At 49.7% G+C, this 12,296-nt stretch overlaps 2 protein-coding genes across 9 annotated transcripts in view; one reads left to right on the plus strand and one right to left on the minus strand.

The window, feature by feature from the left end:
• Positions 1 to 2,248: 2,248 nt before the first annotated feature.
• LOC148685508 (uncharacterized) lies at positions 2,249 to 8,044 on the minus strand. The gene is made up of 5 exons (XM_088671361.1): positions 7,748 to 8,044; positions 7,343 to 7,492; positions 5,942 to 6,115; positions 4,646 to 5,059; positions 2,249 to 2,663 (listed from the first exon to the last, which is right to left on the minus strand). Exons 1-5 carry the CDS (start codon positions 8,042 to 8,044, stop codon positions 2,373 to 2,375), a joined length of 1,326 nt encoding a protein of 441 aa, XP_088527487.1. The 3' UTR covers positions 2,249 to 2,372.
• Positions 8,045 to 11,813: 3,769 nt separating this feature from the next.
• The window catches only part of SLC25A42 (solute carrier family 25 member 42), a 30,992-nt gene continuing 30,509 nt past the window's right edge, over positions 11,814 to 12,296 (plus strand). For 5 of the 8 annotated variants that reach the window (XM_088672897.1, XM_088672896.1, XM_035118557.3 and 2 more), the window contains exon 1: positions 11,814 to 11,930. The gene's annotated coding sequence lies outside the window, so the exon portion shown is untranslated. The remainder of the gene's footprint in view (positions 11,931 to 12,296) is intronic. The other 3 variants (XM_035118559.3, XM_088672901.1, XM_060275422.2) reach the window with 3 other exon arrangements.

The following is a 12,296-nucleotide window of genomic DNA, read 5'->3' on the forward strand; positions in this document are numbered from 1 at the left end:
GATGCAAGTTGAAGGCATTCAGTCTTTCTTTCTGAAGAAGCTTGCTTGGCTGAGACAGGGAGGAGCTCTCTAGATGTCATTGGACTCCAGCGTCCCTCAGCCCCAGCCAGCATTGCAGAAAGTCGGGAGTGGTGGGAGACGGAATCCAGCAACACCCAGACTCCGCAGGTTTCCCCTCCCTGGTCCTAAGAGGAGACATTCCCTACTGGCTGCAGGAAGGAAGGAAAATGCCTCTAATCGGAAGAGGCATGCCCTTCCAAGAGCAGGGAATGTCTCTTAGAGCTGGGATGGGGAACCTCCGGAGCCCCATTGAAAGTTCCTCCAGCTCGCATCTGCCCCAGCCAGTGGTCTGAGATGATGGCGGTGTGTGTGTGTGTGTGTGTGTGTGATCTGTCTGTCTCAAGAGACAATGGAGTGCGCCTCCAGGGGTGAAGTCAGATTGCTGTGTTGGCAGTGCGGAAGTGACCTCCCCAGGGCACATACCTGGGCAGCGTGTCTGGAGGTCCTGGGCTGCCCAGGTGACAAGACCCCCCCTCTCGGTCTCACTGAGGGGGTCCAAAGGAAAGCAGAGCAAGACGTTTGGCACCAGCTTGACTGCAGGAGTTGCCAGAAGGAGGTAGACAAGGCGCCCTCCAACCACCTTAGGGTCTCCACTCTGGATTTGTCTTGGGTTTACTCCTGAGCCTTTTCTCTCTCAAAGATGTCCCACAAGGCAGTGGAGGTTTAGGATCAGAGTTTTCTTCTAGACAGTCTCCCTTCCAGGTGGACGTGCCCCTCCTGCCCCTCACTCCCCTTGAGTCTATAGTCCATGTAGAAAACGCCTTCTTGACCATTGAACCCCCTCTTGGTCTTGTCCACTCCATCCACTGGAGCCTGGCTTCGCACGCAGGGGAAGCCCCTGACTCACTGAGGGTTTGAGACTCATCGGCTCCCCTCACCTGATTTAGCCAGCCAATCAAAGCTGCTCCCAGGATTGTGGCCGTTGTCGCCTGCTGACAGTGTTTGGGAGCGACAGGTGAGAGTTGGGTCCAGGTGGGGACCGAAGGTGTACAGACTACCCCAGAAAGAGCACTACATGACACCCCCCCCACACACAGAGGTACCACCCCTCCCCTGCCACCCCATCATTATCTGAAGGGTTGCAGCCACCCCACCCATTGGGCTATGTAAACCTGTCGTGTGAACGTGCACACACACACAAAAACTAAGATCCTTGTTTTGTCTAGCTCAGTAAAGGTAAAGGGAGCCCTGACCATTAGGTCCAGTCGCGGACGACTCAGGGGTTGCAGCGCTCATCTCGCTTTACTGGCCAAGGGAGCCGCAGTACTTGCTGTCAAAAGCTGCCTTGGGTTTTACCTATGGCTCTTTCCTCCATCTCCCCTGGAGACTGAGCCTGTGGCCTTCTGCGCGCATGGCAAATGTTCCACTATTGAGCTAGGGTCTCGCTTAAGGAGATCCAAAAGTTGCTTCCCAGAATGCTTCCAGGTTCATCCCAACTGGCTGCGAGGTGACACTCCCTCCGAAAGGGTTGTTCACTCAATAGTAGGACTATGTACGCAGAGGCCTAAGTAGATCCCTGATGGATCAGGACAAGGAATCATTGGCCCAGCATCCTGGCCTCGCAGTGGGAAGCCTTAGAAATCGGCAAGGCTCTCCACCTGCGATCCCAGCATATGGTATTTAGGAGCTTGCTGCCTCCAACAGTGAGCATGGGCGCATTTTAGCCTTGAAAGGAGAGGTGCAAAGAGGCAGAGATGAGTCAGGCTGGTGAAGGAGCCAGGATGTCTCCCCTCTCCCCTGGTCTCCCAGGACTAGAAGAGGTATGAAGAGGCAGAGGCAGGCGCTCTGGCAAAGTCTCCGGTTGCTTGGGAAAGGAGACAGGCAGATGTGGGAAGTGGCCACCTTTAGTCTCCACAACTGCCTCCTTGGGGTAAGATCAGCCGAGAAGAATTGCTGTGCTCATTGGGCCTGGCAGCCTTGAGGAAGCCCTGTTTCTTCTAATAAACAGTTCACTTACTCCGCGTAGTTTATTGCTGGCTGGCTCCTTGAGCACACCCCCCTCCTTCAATGCCGTGAAAATCCTAAATCGTTCCCCATAGCACCTCCCCAAAGGGGCGGAGGCCAAGTGTGTACACTGGAAGAGGCGTAGTATAAAAAGGGTTGCAATCGCAGGGTCATCCCAGCCAATGCTCCAACCCCCAGTGGTGCCCATGTGGCGATGTGAAATGACTCTCAGGTTTTAGTTCTGTGTTGTGAGCCAAGAAGAAAGTGGGAATTTTAATAGAAATGATTGGTTTCTGCAAAATACCCTGCAGCACACCCCAACCGGGCCCCCAAGGTCTGAATCCTCTCCAAAGCAGGGTGCGCCAGAGTCACATCGACTGGGGGTGGATGCGACCACGGTACTGGGCAATCCACCGCCCCAGCCGCCCAGCCAGCGGTCTCCCCACTTGCGCCCCACTACTGGTGCTGGGTTGTGGTGGAGGCTGTGGCGCTTTCCTGAAGACCTTCCGGACCCAGGATATGAGGGACCGGAGGCTGAGGCGTGAGGGAGTCGTGTGGGGCTCTGATGGGGTGTTGTGAGTCTCCTTGGCTGGGGTGCAACTCCTAGCAGAAGGCTCCTCCTGGGGACTCCTTTTCCCTCTTTCAGTCTCTAGCCTGACCTGCGAGAAAAGCAAACAAATTACCTCCAGCCCAAGGGATTCTGGGAAACTCTGGTTACTATTCAGATGGTCCCAAATGGGATAACTGTTCCCCTAAAGGAGCAGGTGCACAGCCTGGGGGGTCATTTTGGACTCTCCGCTGCCCATGGAGGCGCAGGTCAGTTCTGTGTCCAGGGCAGCTGTCTGCCAGCTCCAACTGAGACCCTCCCTGCCTGATCCCTGTCTTGCCAGAGTGGTCCATGCCCTGGTTATTTCCCACTTGGACTACTGCCATGCGCTCTCCGTGGGGCTACTTTAGGAGGTGACTTGGAAACAACTAACCTTGAATGCGGCAACTACACTAGTGACTGAGACCACATAACACTGGTCCTGAAAGACCTACATTGGCTCCCAGTACGTTTCCAAGCACAATTCAAAGGCCTGGTGCTGACCTTTAAAGCCCTAAACAGCCCAGTATACCCGAAGCAGCACCTCCCCATCGTTCAGCCCAGCCACTGAGGTCCAGCTCTGAGGGTCTTCTGCTGGTTCCCTCACTGCGAGAAGTGAGGTTACAGGGAACCAGGCACAGAGCCTTCTCGGTAGTGGCACCCAGCCCGTCAGATGTCAAGGAAATAAACATCTATCTGACTTTCAGAAGACATCTGAAGGCAGTCCGTGTAGAGGGAAGTGTTTAAGGTTTGACGTTTTGTAATGTTTTCATATGGGTTGGGAGCCACTCAGATGGGCGGCCTCTACATAATAAATTATTACTATTCCTCGATTGAGGTCAGGAGGGCCTATGGCTGGGCTGCGCACAGGCAGGGTTGCATACTGAAGAACTGCCGAGGCCTCTTTATTGTGGAAGGTGGCAGGGGCTTCCCACTCCCTGTGCCAGCTGCGACCTCGCCAACCAGTACAGAGCAGTGGGCACACTTCCGATTTTGAGAGAGCCAAGAGGGCTGGTGGGAGGAACCAGCTGGGGAGCCCCTCCCCGAGGAGGAAGGCCCAGAGCCAGGGGTCTGGTGGTGGGACACCGAGGAGAGGTCAGAGGAATGAGAGGTGGTGCCGGATGCCAAAGGGGCAGCAGGGTTTAGTGAGCAGGGAGAGCCTGCGACAGGGAGCAATTCAGAAGAGTCTCCCTTTCTGGCAGCCACAATCTCCCCTCCCCTCATTCTCCAAGGGTGCACAGAGAAATTGAAAGAGATTGTGCGCAGACATAGTTGGAAATTGCTTGGGAAACATCTGGTGGAGGGGAAGCCTTGGAAGGCAGGGACCTTCAGTCCTGGCAAAGGCTCCATAGGGGCAAGACCTGCTGTTAAGGCTTGCTAAGACCACTAGGCCAAGTTGTCTGTTCATTTCCCTGAATGAAGTCAACTTCACGGTCAACAGAGCCTTGCTCGCCTGCGTCTGACACTAGGGACTCTGGAAGGAGCTGCTCTGCAGGGAGCAGGAGATCTCTGAGGATCCACACAGCTTAGGTATGGCGAACTAACAGCTGCTCCCACAAGGCACCTGCACACCTGGGGGTCGAACTTGGGACCTCATACCCTGCAAAGCCACGGCACTCGACCGCTGCGCCACAAGCCCTGCTGCAGACTCTCCTAGTGTCCCTTTTTCCCAGGGACAGACCCAGATATACAGAAGCTGCCCCGGTTTTCTATTTGATCCCAGAATGTCCCGCTTTTCCTTAGGACGTCCTGTTTTCATTGAGGAAATTCTGTAGGGCATGGAGCTTATATGAGCCCCAAGCAAAGGAGATAAGTAACTTTACAACCTTTTGAGGACATCTGAAGGCAGCCCTGTACAGGGAAGTTTTTCAATGCTCTTTATATATGCTGGAAGGTGTCTAGAGTGGCTGGGGCAACCCAGTTAGATGTACAGGGTATAAATAATAAAATTATTAATAATATTATTGAATAATACATCCCTATTTTCATTGGATAAAAGTTGGAGGGTATGCTTGCTGGGCACCTCCCAGAATTTGAACTCACATCGCACCCTACCTGCTTCCCCTCCTCTTCTGGGTTGGGGGGCAGAGAGCGCTGGTCTTGCAGGCGTGGCTTCAGCCCCCCTTCTGTGGCCTGCTCCTTCTCTGGGCCCCCTCGGTTCTTTCTCTTTTGGGGGCACTTCCTGCTCACACTGGCCGCTGGCAGAGGCGATGGAGGGCTGTGGTGGGGTCCCTTTGTGTGTGGGATCTTCTTCCTGGCTGGTCGGGGGGCGCCACTCTCTCTGTCCTCGGGGCGCCCGGGGGGCTGGTAGCGGGGGAACTCCTCGTAGGTCCGGTAGCAGGGGAAGTAGCCCGTGGAGGCGCACGAGTCGCTCAGGAGTGTCTCCTCGTCATCGGCCAGGTAGTAAGCCTCGTGATCCACTACAGCACTTTCCGGTCGGTCTGGCTTAGTCGGGTCAGAAGGGAGGACCTTTAATTTTTCAAAGAAGAAAGAAAACAAGACTGCAATCTAATGAAATGAAACGGAATCGCACTGGAGTGTTAGATCTGTAGGATTGCAGGGTTGGTTTGGGTGAATTGAGACCCTCCAAGTGTCCCTATTTTCCCAGGACAGTCCCGGATTTCGATAAGCCGTCCCTGTTCCCGATTTGTTCTCAGAACGGAATACCCCGCTTTTCCTGAGGTTTCATGGTTTTTGACCTGGCAATATATTGCAAATCATGAGGTGTGTGTTCGTGTGCTATGCAAAACCGGCCAAGGGCCCTACACTTTATTTCAGACATCGCATTGTTTAGCTGGTGATATATCCTGATGTTGAAAAGCATATCTTGACCATCCCTGCCTGGAACCCCTGGAGATAGGGGCATGCACACCCTTTTCTCTGCATTAAAGTGTGGATGGGTAGAAACCATCATTGCCAAGCAAGAAGTGAAATACTAATGCTCCATTGTTTGACCTTAGAAGTAATAACCCTGTACTATCCTAGTTCTCAGCGCCCTCTACTGTGGAGTGATGGGTTGTGTTTCTACGGATTTAAATTCCAGCCCTTATTCCTAAATCTATCCCTTTGGCCATCCAGATGTTGCAAAACTACAACTCCCAGCGAGCATGCAGTGACTACGGGAGTTGCAGTTCAGTTCAGCAACATCTGGAGGGTCACATCTTCCCCATGCCTGGCTTAGACGCAAGCCCAGTCCAGTTCCATAGAAATTTGCGCACTCTTTTCTTTGGAGTTGTGTTAAAGGGCCACCCACACCAACTTAAGTGTCCCTTTTAGGGCCACCCAGTCCTGCCATCTCACCAGCTCTGGTGGCAGGCAGTTCCTAGGACTCAATTACTACGTGTTTCTGACCTCATTCACTCTTGGCTCCAGTTGTTGTTCTTTGTTGTCGCCAGACGGGGGCCACAGCCCCTCCACAGCATCCGTAGGTGAATTTATGCAGGGCGGCCCTTGGCTGCTGTTGTTTTCTGGGGTGATTCCAGGCTGCTCCTGTAAAGACCCCTCTTCTTCTTCCTTTTCCTGCAGCTGGGGGACAAATTCAAAACAAAAATAACAGCATGAAGAAGTTTGAAGAACAGTGTTATAAGAATTCTAAGGTCTCAAATATAAAATACCTGTTCATAAATGTACAAGGCAAACACAAACATAAGTATATAAACCACGTGTCTGAAATAGTAGAGGAGAGGAATCCTGAAACCATTTTGACTCTCTCAGTGACCTCAAATATTCCTCTGCAGTGAGGAAGGAATTGGGAAAGCCTCCCCATTGTCTTTTTGCTCACAAATCCTGTCTTAAGGGCATATTTGTGCATGAATAGGGTGAGCCTGTGACCTGGATTCAGGAACTAAAGTACTGTAGCGGTATTTACCATTACAAAAGTATGGCCAGGCTGCCCAGGCAATGCAATCAGTGACCATTAACAGGTATCCTGACAGACAGGATTTCTGCTATAGACCGCCTCCTGTGATGTATGTCAGCTGGAGACCACCTTCTTCTGTGATGGAGGGATGTTTTTTTTTGGGGGGGTCTTGAGCTACAGGGTGGGCAATTTCAAAAGTCTATATAAGGGCTTGCACACCATTGTTCTGGGTTCCTCCTGCCTCCTGTAGGTGGTGAGGACCCTGTTGCAACAGTTTAATAAAGATCAGGCTTGCTAGCTGCTTTGCTTCTCAATATTCTCTGGTTGGCCTCTGTTATTTTCTCCTACTGATAGGGAACCCACTTAAGGACTCTACCGTATATGGGCTCTTGGATACCCCATAAGGGAAAAGGCGCAGCTTTTTTCTTATAACAAGAGCATGCAAAGATGTCCTGAGAGGGTCTCTATTTCCTAAATAATTCGTAGGAAAGATCTGCCTAGTCCAGCCTCATGTTTCTCACATTGTGTAACCAGATATTACATCTGGGGACTGTAGAAACTACAAGTTGAAGAGTTGGAGCCTGAGCTTGCTTGTTTCCCTCTTCCCTCCTCATCCCTCTTTCCTTTTGTGTTGCGTCTTTCAGGATGTGTTGTGCTGTATTTGCCAGGCTGAGGGCAGAGGAAGTGCCTTGCATTTTACTGAGCTTCAAGCTGCTCTGGGAGCCTTTTTACTGAAGAGGGGGTTAGAAGTGATTATTCTGGTAGCATTAATTAATAAATTAATATAATGGGGGGTAGGTTGCCCTCCAAAGGCCTCCAGCTGCCTTTCATTCATGCGGTTGATACGCCCCCCTCCCCTTCTGCCAATCGCCCTGTAGGCTGCTGTCACTTACCCATCGAAAATCAAGCAAATCTGTACACTGTGGTCTCGGGGTCTCCTTCTTGCCTTCTCCTTCTCCTTCCGGGGGGCTGCCCAGCTCTTCCTTTGGCTTGTCCCCCTGACCAGCCAGTTTGTCACGAGGTTCTTGGCCCTCAGATGCTGACTGCTGGCAGAGTCAGGACCCCAGAGGTGGTGGGTGGGGTGGGGGAAAGCGAAGTAAAAGACAGAAGCCCAAAATGAGACAGGCAGGAACCCAGAAGCCAAACCCAGAGGCCCACATTGATTGGCTTGCCAGGGAAGCCCTAAAGCCTTGGTGCCATTGGGACTAGTGGGGCAGCAAGCCCCCTGCTTGCCTGCCCCCTTGCTTGCGGCCGGCAATCTTCCGTGCCTGGGCTTCCCTCCTCTCTCTGCTACGTACCTCTTTGATGTCTTCAGAGCTCCCCATGGTTTCTAAGCTCAGGGGGCTCCTCCTGCACACATCCTCGGAATCACCAATATCTGTTTCGAGGAACTGTGGGGGAAGAGGGAGAAGGATGAGGGGAGAGAATGTGTGGCATCTGCCGCACAAGCAGGTCTCTGCCTCAAGGAAGCTACAATAGGAGGCTGACATGAGGGAGGGTGTCAGCATAAGGAAGAGGCAGCGGTGGATCAGAGAGGCAAAAGGCTGTCCAGGAATGTAATCTTGGGGCTCTGGATTGTATCTGACATCAGCCATGCTCAGAGTAGACCCATTGAAATGAATGAGAAGGAATAACTCCGGCCCATGACTCTGAATAGGTCTCCGCTGGGTGGAAGCTAATGGGATCTAAGCCACGGAGAACAAGGGGGTCTCAAGAAAGAATGGTTGTAGCAGAGGGAGAAAGAGAATGATTATTATACATTTCGTGATTTGTGTGCCATAAGCAGCTTATTCCCAAATATAAAAACAAGTAACATGAACATTAAAATGCAAAAGACATTTTAAAAAACCACATTAAAACTCAAGGTACCCATAATTGAAACAACAGAATAAAATAAGAATAAAATAAGGACTGAAAACGCCCCCATACGCCCATTAGTAATAGAGATTGGTCCCCTCACCAGTTTTCCAGCCATTAATATTCAGGCTTTGCTGATGGTCACTCCGGCTAATATGTGGTGATTTTTAAGCCCCCCGTTTTTCTGATTCTGTCCCAGCCAAGCCACCCACAGGCTGCTGACCCAAGGCCGGGGGGGGGGGGGCACTCAACTGCAAAGTGAGGCTGAGATTCTGAGCTAATGTCATAGACAGGTTCCGATCAGTCCATTTTCACCAAGGGGGGGGGCTGTTTCCCCTTAGGGTGACCACTTAACACACCACCCAAGAGAAAACGAAGGAGAAAAGCAGAGAAATCTTTTAGTTCTGTGTGGCTCTACTGTCTGCTCTGAGTTTTCTCTTCTCCAGGCTAAAGAAACCCAGCTCCCTCAACCATTCCTCATAAGGCTTGGTTTCCGGACCTCAGAACAGGGCTTGATCTTGTAAGCCACTGGTATTAGTAGCAATAAAGGTAACACTAATCACAATAGGAAAGATAGTAATATTAGGGAAGTTTTTAATGTTTAATGCTGTATTGTGTTTTTAATATTCGGTTGGAAGCTGTCCAGAGTGGCTGGGGAATTAATAAATTACCGGTATTATTATTATTGGCATTGTTTTGTTGTTTAGTCATTTAGTCGTGTCCGACTCTTCGTGACCCCATGGACCATAGCACACCAGGCACTCCTGTTTTCCTTTTTTTTTTGGTTTAAAATAAACTTTATTAAATTCCAAATAAAAATACAATAATATAAACACCTTCACATACACACTCAAAAAAGGAAAAACATAAAAGGAAAAAAAATTAACTAAAAAGAATCAACAATCAAGTATATACATTCAGATAATCATTCATATCCTTAATCAAAATAATCGAGACAATTTAAATGTCTTTCAATTACATATTCTTATCCCCCCCCCTCCTCCCCCTCTCCTGTCCGACTTCCCCTCATCTCACTCCCAGGTTTATCAGAAACTATATTCCAGTACTGCTTCCCCTCAAGTCTATAAATCTATGTCCTATAATTCCTGAAAGTATTCGTACTATACAAGGGAAAAAAAAGAAAATTAGACAATTCACCGTCATTCAAAATTGATAACATAGATTAAATCAAATCAAAACAGATCTATATGAGACCTTTAGAAATAGACCCAGGATTTTATCGTGGGGGAATGTGCTTTCATGTATTCTCCAAATTTTTCCCAATTATGCTGAAATTTCTTATTGGAATGCCCTCTGATTGAATTGGTCAAATTATCTAGGTCCAAATATCCAAATAATTTCTCTTGCCAGTCTGAAATTTTGGGTACTTCTTTACTCTTCCAATGTGCTGCAATTAGAGTTCTTGCCGCTGCCACAGCATACAAGAACAATGTCCCATCTTGTTTTTTAACTGAGTTGTCCACTATCCCCAGTAGAAAAGACTCGGGGCTTTTCTTTATGTTATATTTGAATATTTTTAAAATTTCCTCAAATACCTGGTTCCAGAAATTCTTTATTTCCCCACAGTGCCACCACGCATGTATAAATGTCCCCGTCTCCTTCTGGCATTTCCAACACAGGTTGTCCTTAGTTCTATACATTTTGTGGATCTTAACTGGAGTTAAATGCCATCTATACAGGCACTCCTGTTTTCCACTGCCTCCCGCAGTTTGGTCAAACTCATGTTCGTAGCTTCGAGAACACTGTCTAACCATCTCGTCCTCTGTCGTCCCCTTCTCCTTGTGTCCTCCATCTTTTCCAACATCAGGGTCTTTTCCAGGGAGTCGTCTCTTCTCATGAGGTGGCCAAAGTATTGGAGCCTCAGCTTCACGATCTGTCCTTCCAGTGAGCACTCAGGGCTGATTTCCTTCAGAATGGATAGGTTTGCTCTTCTTGCAGTCCATGGGACTCTCAAGAGTCTCCTCCAGCACCATAATTCAAAAGCATCAATTCTTCGGCGATCAGCCTTCTTTATGGTCCAGCTCTCACTTCCATACATCACTACCGGGAAAACCATAGCTTTAACTATACGGACCTTTGTCGGCAAGGTGATGTCTCTGCTTTTTAAGATGCTGTCTAGGTTTGGCATTGCTTTTCTCCCAAGAAGCAGGCGTCTTTTAATTTTGTGACTGCTGTCACCATCTGCAGTGATCATGGAACCCAAGAAAGTAAAATCTCTCACTGCCTCCATTTCTTCCCCTTCTATTTGCCAGGAGGTGATGGGACCAGTTGCCATGATCTTGGTTGTTTTGATGTTGAGCTTCAGACCATATTTTACGCTCTCCTCTTTCACCCTCATTAAAAGGTTCTTTAATTCCTCCTCACTTCATCTGCATATCTGCGGTAGTTGATATTTCTTCCGGCAATCTTAATTCCGGTTTGGGATTCATCTAGTCCAGCCTTTCGCATGATGAATTCTGCATATAAGTTAAATAAGCAGGGAGACAATATACAACCTTGTCGTACTCCTTTCCCAATTTTGAACCAATCAGTTGTTCCATATCCAGTTCTAACTGTAGCTTCTTGTCCCACATAGAGATTTCTCAGGAGACAGATGAGGTGATCAGGCACTCCCATTTCTTTAAGAACTTGCCATAGTTTGCTGTTGTTGACACAGTCAAAGGCTTTTGCATGGTCAATGAAGCAGAAGTAGACGTTTTTCTGGAACGCTCTAGCTTTCTCCATAATCCAGTGCATGTTTGCTATTTGGTCTCTGGTTCCTCTGCCCCTTCGAAATCCAGCTTGTACTTCTGGGAGTTCTCGGTCCACATACTGCCTAAGCCTGCCTTGTAGAATTTTAAGCATAACCTTGCTAGCATGTGAAATGAGCGCAATTGTACGGTAGTTGGAGCATTCTTTGGCACTGCCCTTCCTTGGGATTGGGATGTAGACTGATTTTCTCCAATCCTCTGACCATTGCTGAGTTTTCCAAACTTGCTGGCATATTGGGTGTTAAGAACATTGTTCACACATATTTATACTGCTTAACTGTGTGTACATTGCAATCACTTATTCATTTTTGTGTGTGGTCATTTTAAGTGCATTGTTAATATAATAATCAATGTGCAATACTGTACTATTAAAATGCATATTTCATAAAATATAAACACATAAATAAATGAAGTATCCTATAGTACAGTAACTCAGTGCTTGGACTAATTACCGTAATATTCGTACTACTGTACTGTAATAATAAAGTTAAGCCAGAGGCTCCTCCCAGCTTCGCCCCGCCCCGCCCATTGGGCGTGACCACCCAACTAACCCTCCCCCCCGCCTTTCGCGACCTATTGCCTTCCCCAGTTCCACTCTCCCCGCCTCCTTTCAACAATGCCTCTCCCGGATTGGCGCAGGCGGACTGCCACTCCCGCGAGCGCCGGAGCTCCCCGCTCCCCTCTCTTCCCGCTTGCCTCGCCCTCCCCGCCCCTCGCCCTTGCCCCACGCTGATTGGCCGAGACGGGGGCGTAAGGGGCGCGGCTCTGCGGGACTAGCCCGGAGGGAGGCGAGGCGACGGCGGCAGAAGCAGCTGGAGGAAGGAGCGCGAGCGAGCGCACCTGAGGGGAGGGGGTGAGTTCTCAGCGTGGTCGGCGGCGGGACGCGCATGCGCACGGGACAGCTGCCCCACTCCTCACCTAAGGGGGGAAATGGGTGGGGAGGGGTAACTGAGATGGACCCCCCTTATAAAAAAGTGTATCTTTAATGTTATTATGAGTTATTTTTGCTCTCCCCTCCATAGTTTGCTCCAATAGGTTAGGGGGCTTAAAGTCTGTGGCTCTGACCCCTCCCTATTTTAAAGGCCAATTCCACCACCACCCCACTTGGGGGGAGGGGAAGGCTTGATTCCTGGCCTCCCTCCCCTCTGGGTTGAAGCTGCTTGGGGGGCTTATGCCTTTGCTGATATATTGGGGGGCTTATAAATGTGACACTCCCCCC

This window comes from Zootoca vivipara, chromosome 6 (assembly GCF_965207765.1).
Source record: "Zootoca vivipara chromosome 6, rZooViv2.hap1.1, whole genome shotgun sequence".
Taxonomy (NCBI): Eukaryota; Metazoa; Chordata; class Lepidosauria; order Squamata; family Lacertidae; genus Zootoca; species Zootoca vivipara.

Bases quoted from the DNA above. Each gene is read 5' to 3' on its own strand.
- LOC148685508 (XM_088671361.1), bottom strand. From the start codon at position 8,044: ATGGCTGATGTCAGATACAATCCAGAGCCCCAAGATTACATTCCTGGA. The intron at 7,493-7,747 runs GTACGTAGCAGA...CTCTGCCAGCAG, and splicing joins GCTCTGAAGACATCAAAGAG to TCAGCATCTGAGGGCCAAGA. The intron at 2,664-4,645 runs GTAGGGTGCGAT...CTTTTCTCGCAG, and splicing joins CAGAAGAGGAGGGGAAGCAG to GTCAGGCTAGAGACTGAAAG.